The sequence below is a fragment of the Octopus bimaculoides genome, chromosome 2 (assembly GCF_001194135.2).
Source record: "Octopus bimaculoides isolate UCB-OBI-ISO-001 chromosome 2, ASM119413v2, whole genome shotgun sequence".
Classification (NCBI taxonomy): Eukaryota; Metazoa; Mollusca; class Cephalopoda; order Octopoda; family Octopodidae; genus Octopus; species Octopus bimaculoides.
Genome location: NC_068982.1, coordinates 4,210,033 through 4,216,428, shown reverse-complemented (window position 1 = coordinate 4,216,428; position 6,396 = coordinate 4,210,033). Strand labels below are relative to the sequence as shown.

The 6,396-nt window shown below is 39.7% G+C and overlaps 1 protein-coding gene across 1 annotated transcript in view; it reads left to right on the top strand.

Moving 5' to 3' along the window:
- The first annotated feature begins 560 nt into the window (after positions 1-560).
- The window catches only part of LOC106884238 (dynein regulatory complex protein 9), a 17,274-nt gene continuing 11,438 nt past the window's right edge, over positions 561-6,396 (top strand). The window contains exons 1-2 of the mRNA XM_014935502.2: positions 561-776; positions 4,188-4,731. Coding sequence (XP_014790988.1) covers positions 617-776; positions 4,188-4,731 — 704 coding nt within the window. The 5' untranslated portion in view covers positions 561-616. The remainder of the gene's footprint in view (positions 777-4,187; positions 4,732-6,396) is intronic.

Genomic DNA, 6,396 nt, shown 5'->3' with positions numbered 1-6,396 from the left:
CTCGGGCCGACCAAAGACTTGTGAGCGGATTTGGTACCGGAAACTGAAAGAAACCTGTCGTATATATTATGTATGTGTATATATATATGTGTGTGTGTGTGTGTGTTTGTGTGTCTGTGTTTGGCCCCCACCATCGCTTAACAACGGATGTTGGTGTGTTTACGTCATCGTAACTTAGCGGTTCGGCAAAACAGACCGATAGAATAGTACTAGGATTACAAAAGAATAAGTCCTGGGGTCGATTTGTTCGACTAAAGGTGGTGCTCTCCAGCATGGCCGCAGTCAAATGACTGAAACAAAAGAATAAAAGAATATATATATATATAGCCACACACACAAATACCTCAAAAATTGGGCTGAAACATGAGATATTAGGGTTTAAAATATGTTATCCACAGAAGTCATTTTTGCCTTAATACTCGTATAAAACTCATCTCGTGTATGGTTAAAAAAAAACTTCAAACTTCAAGATTTTCAAATGAAAATCTCAATCGTTTTCACTGAAGAACTCTCGCAGTTGACGAACAAACGCACGTGATCTTGCACGTTCAACTAACGCCGGTTTTGCAAAATCACTTTCTTTCACATTAAACGTTACCGAATTCAAAAAGAAGTCATGAAATCAAGCGGTAAAGATTTAGATTCAGGAGATACTTTACTAGCTGAAAAGCAACTCAAATTTGGAGCACACATAACATTCCAACATATATGTACTGTCCTTGAAGATGCCCTAGATAAACTGGCTGTTTTGGGTATTATACCATATGCTCAGGAAGGTACAGAAAAAGTTCTTTCAATATTGTATTGATAATCAAGGTGGCAGAATGGTTAGCAAGCCGGTCAGAGTATTTAGCGGTATTTTGTCCCGCTCTACGTTCTGAGTTCAAATTCGACTGATGTCGCCTTGGTGAAGGTAAAGAATACGAACACCCGGTGGATACGGTTGGTTTTACGGCCAGTGTTTTTGTTACGCCGAAAACCGGTGATGTACGTATTCTTTACCTCCTCCGTCGCCTTTGTCTTTCAGGGTCGACAAAATAAATACGACTGGAGTCGACGCAATCGACTTAGCCCCTCCCCTCAAATCACTGACCTTCTGCCCAAATCTAAAAGCAATATTATATTGATATAATTGCCGTTTCTTTGGTTAACTTGTTTTCCATTTCTGTTTTTTGATTTTGTCATCTGTTGCAATCTAGTGTCAACAATCAATGACCGTGCATTTTGTGAACATAACGAAGCTACAATTAATAGTTATCTTTAATTAAAACTCACAATGTTTTCGCAATGATTGTAATACAGTTAAATAATGTCTCTAAAATTCGTTTGACAAACACCTTGTTTCTCTCTCAGCTACATTCAGGATCTTAAATTGCCGTGTACACAGCAAGCTATCGAAATACTCCTTATGCGTCCGGTATTGTAGCCGTTACTTGTAGCGGTTACTTGTACTTCTATGTTTCATTCACAGCTTAATTACGTTGACATTTTATAGTAAAGATTGTTTGCCAACGTAACATGGCAGTCCTGGTTTAGGACGAATGTTGCTGTAATTTAGCCCCAGGAGACATCGTCTCCAGCTGGCTATACGACACGATCTGTGTCCTTATATTTTCGAACAAGGGAATCTAGCACCCCTCCCCACTCAGCTCAAAACAATAGCTGTGTATCGCTGAGTGGGAGTTTTAAGCTGAGTGGGGTTGCTAGATTCCCTTGTTCGAAAACATAAGGACACAGATCGTATCGTATAGCCAGCTGGAGACGATGTCTCCTGGGGCTAAATTACAGCAACGTTCGTCCTAAACCAGGACTGCCATGTCATGTTGGCAAACAATCTTTACTCCAAAGTACTGTGGCTGAATATCTCACGTTGTGAGATTCAAAAATAGTAATTGACATTTTACTCGTTCACTCGTCGAGGTGGCGGGGCAGGTATCTGGACATTTGGTCTTTGTTTCTTTTTGTGGGGGATTAGTTTGGTTTTGCCAAAACTAAAGATGTCATGAACAGCGATGTAATTCAAGGAACGGACGGAAATAAACTATTCACACTTAAGCTGGCAGACCAATACCATATTGAATTGACCAAGATTGCCTCTTCGGCTCTCAGTCTGTCTCTTTCTCCCATTTCTCATATCTCCTCTCTCTCTCTCTCTCTCTCTCTCTCTCTCTCTCTCTCTCTCTTCCTTTCTCTTTATCCCCATCTCTTTACTTTGCTGTACATTTTTATGTTCATTTCATCGATAATAGAAATTACAAGCATTTGCTTTTTGTCCCAATAATCTCCGTTGGTTGCTTCAATTATTTGCTTCTTTTGTAACATTTTCAGTTGATTTCAACTCACAACATTCTAAAGTTACTTTGATTTATACAAACGCTTGCATATAAAACATGCACAGCTGCAAATACGTAATCACTACAACCAAGTCCTCCTCACAGCACACGGATGGTTTGAGAACATAAAGCAAACCATTGTAGCTCGCCACAGCATTTTAAGGTTGACGTATGTCTTGTTAAGACTTGGTGGCTGTTGACCCACTTGAGCATTACTATCGACATTGCTACAGCCTTCGTCTTGTGCTCCGTATTGGTGTCACTAAACTCATCTCTCCCTCTTTCTTTCTCTCTTTCCTGCATTAAACATCAGGAAGTGGAACTTTTACAGAAAACAAAGAACAGAGAATTGTGGCGGGACACGATTGCTTATGTCCTACATTCTCGACATGGCACCTAAAGGAAAGAGGGAATCAAAAACAGGTGTCTTTAAGTGCCAACATTTTGCAGTGTCTTCCTCTAAGCCGCCAAAGAAACGGTGGAACTATTAACATTATATATTTGCTGCCCAAATCCCGCCAGTACTTCTTCACGCTAATTATCTCTCCCAAAACAATTCACATCTCAAATTGCTCTCACACCAAAACCCTGCCCGGAGGAACGAGATACAAAATATGTGTAAGAGCGGGGACGGGAAATTGTTTCCTGCAGGACGAGCATCTACTGTTGTGTCGCTGTCAAACAATATTTCACTTGTAAGGTTGTCATCTATATACGTCGGTTGGTTCCAGTCTTTAAAAACAAGTTTATGTAGGGTCGATTGCGCTACTAGAAATAACAGTTGAATTACCTTCAATTTTAACACCCTACAATCTTCAAGAAAAGAGCTATTGGACGGCTGGTCTCTTTCATCATAGATACGTTCGATCAGGGTTGATCTAAGGTGATACAAAAATGTTTACTTCGACCCAACGAGGGAATACCTCAACATGGTCATACAACCTGCAAGAAATAGCAGTCAAATTTCTTTCAACGCACACCCCGCTGTCTCAAATTAGCAAACACATTGTTTTTATTATACATATACATATATGTATGTGTGTGCGTGTATATACATACATACACACAGAAATACACACGCACACACACACACACACACACATATATATATATTATTTTGGTCGAGTCACTCCCTTGCTACTCTGAGTATCACCTGATGGGACCCTATGAGAAGGTGCCTTTCAGTTTTTACTGGTTCTGGTTATTGGATTGCGGCCATGCTGGGGTCCCGAGTTTCAGGTTTAAGTCGAACAAATCGACCCTATGATTTATATTTTAAGCCTGATACTTATACTGCCATTCTCTTTTGCCGCACTGCACTGTTTACAGAGACGTAAACAAACCAACACCGGTTGTTAAACACAAATGCCAAACACAAACACAGACACACACACACAAACGTGTGTGTGTCTCTGTGTGTGTATACGACGAGCAATTCTTTCAATTCTTTCAATTTCCGTCTACCAAATCCTCTCACAAGACTTTGATTGGCCCAAGTTTATAGAAGAAGACACTTGCCCAAGATGCCACGCAGTGGGACTGAACCTGAAACAATATAGCCGGGAAACAAGCGTCCTGCCATACACCCATGCCTGTTCCTTAGATAGACAGACAGACAGACAGATAGATAGATAGATAGATAGATAGGTAGGTAGGTAGGTAGGTAGGTAGGTAGGTAGGTAGGTAGGTAGGTAGATAGATAAGTAGATAAATACATAGATAGGTAGGTAGATAGATAGATAGATCTTTTATTTACGTAACCTTATATTTGATGCGACTCCCTGCGAAGGGAGTCGTTGTAGGTGAAACGTTTCATTAGTAACTAAATCTTGTTTAAATGACATTATATTTAAGGTTTGGCGGAAGCTCTCGTAAAGGAAGATATTGAGGCTGAACTAAAGAATCTTGAAAAGGAGACAGAGGAAGAGAAGAAACAAATATTTCGAATGCAAAACATTCTAAAAGAATGTGTGACATTACAAAGAGCTCGCAAAAGATTACATAACCGTATCAAAGATCGATCTTTTGACTATCACTTTCAGCTAATATCTGCTCGTCTTATCCAAGAACAATTGCTTTTCCCAAATTATTTAGTGAAAGTAGAAAAAGACCGAATTTTTTTGAATAAAATCATTGAAAATACAAGAGACGAAATTATAAGTAAATGCACATATAATCACTTGGTACAGGCCATTGATAACACCAATGCCGTTAATGCAGAACGTGAAAAATGTCTTGGAGAGTGCATCGAGACGGAGAAACGACTTCTCCAAGTTTCACGTCAATGTCTGAAAGTAAAACAACAACTGAAACTGGAAATTCAGGATTTAGACGATATTATTGAGTATATGAAGGTGAAACGCCAGAAAAGAAAGTATGACAACTCCTTGGCTTCAAGGTAAGTGAAAATTTAAATATTTTCATATGTTGCCTTAGGAGTGTCATTACGCTAACAATAATATACGCACGGTTCAAAATCACTTCTCTACTGTTAGTCAATTTAACCAATTGACTAACAATAAAGAAGTAGTATCGAACCAGTGCGTATGTTATTATTGTTGCCCAAGACACAAGATTTATTTCAATACACGAGCCCAAATCAAGAATATTGCAAATCAAATACAAAGGCCGAGTATTTTTTATATGCTAGTCTTGTGAAAAAGAATGGAATTTAGTCAAACGATGGGATCGTTATTCGTCAGTTATACTATTGTGACTACATAGCAATGTGGTTAACAAACGCTTTGCAACCGCTGGGTTCCAGGCTCGATTCTACTATACAATATCTTAAGTACAGACACACATACATACATATATATATATATATATACATATACACATGCATACATAGATACACACATACATACATACACACACACATACATATAGGCATACTTACAGATACATACACGTACATATGTACATGCACCACACATACATACACACATACATGCATACATACACACAACTACACATACATACATATACAATAACACATACATGCATACATACACAATAACACATACATACACGCACATACATATATACAGACATACATACACACATACATATGCACATACATGCGTACATATACATGCACACATACATACACACACACACATACCCATACGTATATATATACATAGGTGACCCCCACTACGCCTTCAGCAAAGTCAGATCCAATGGAAACACATTCTCCTTCCGTCCCACAATCCCGTGCTTTAGAACAATGCTGATGTTCTAAACCAGTGTTTCCCAAAGTAGTCAGCACTGGCCACATGGGGGCGGTGGAATGATTCGGGGGGAGGGGGGCATTGAAGAAAAGCGGGGCGATAATGGGGTGGCCAAAAGGGGGCGATGGATATAACCCCCACCGCCACCAAATAATAGCTTAATTAGGTTAAATATGTGAAATACAGTTGTGTTGAATTTGCTACAGAAAGTAGCCTATGTTTATGGTGGTGAGTTGGGGGAGGACTCGAGGTGCTAGGGATTTGGCCCGAGTGCCAAGAGAACAGCAGCCTGAAAAAAACTATGGGAACCAATGTTCTAAACAAGCAAAACCTTTGACCGTATTTGACGTGCAAATCTCCAGTCAAAGTTTCCCACCTTGGGGCTCCACCCATCTTTCAATTCTTGAATCGTTAGTTCCCCTTCAGATATCCCCAATGCCAAATGTGTTGACGGAGCTCTTTCTTCCCCATTCTCAATCAATTCTATTGTTTCCCCGGGCTTCTTACTCCTTTATACCAATTTTTTTCTTGGCACCACATTTAAGAACGCTCACTCTTATGCAGATGATAACAATCCTTCAGGTCTCTTTGACCTTCCTAAACAGAGGGTCATCCACACGTACTCTAAACCAGCGCTCCGCAACCGATATTCCGCGGCACACTGGTGTCATGAGATAATGCTAGGTGTGCCGCAGTGTAACCTGAATATATTTTTTCCTGTACTTCTAATTATATTTTTAGTTCAGGTCTGCCGCCGAATTTTGAAGTGAAAAAAGGTTGCGGCGCACTGCTCTAAACAATACACGCCAAACCTTAATCGATTCCGTAAA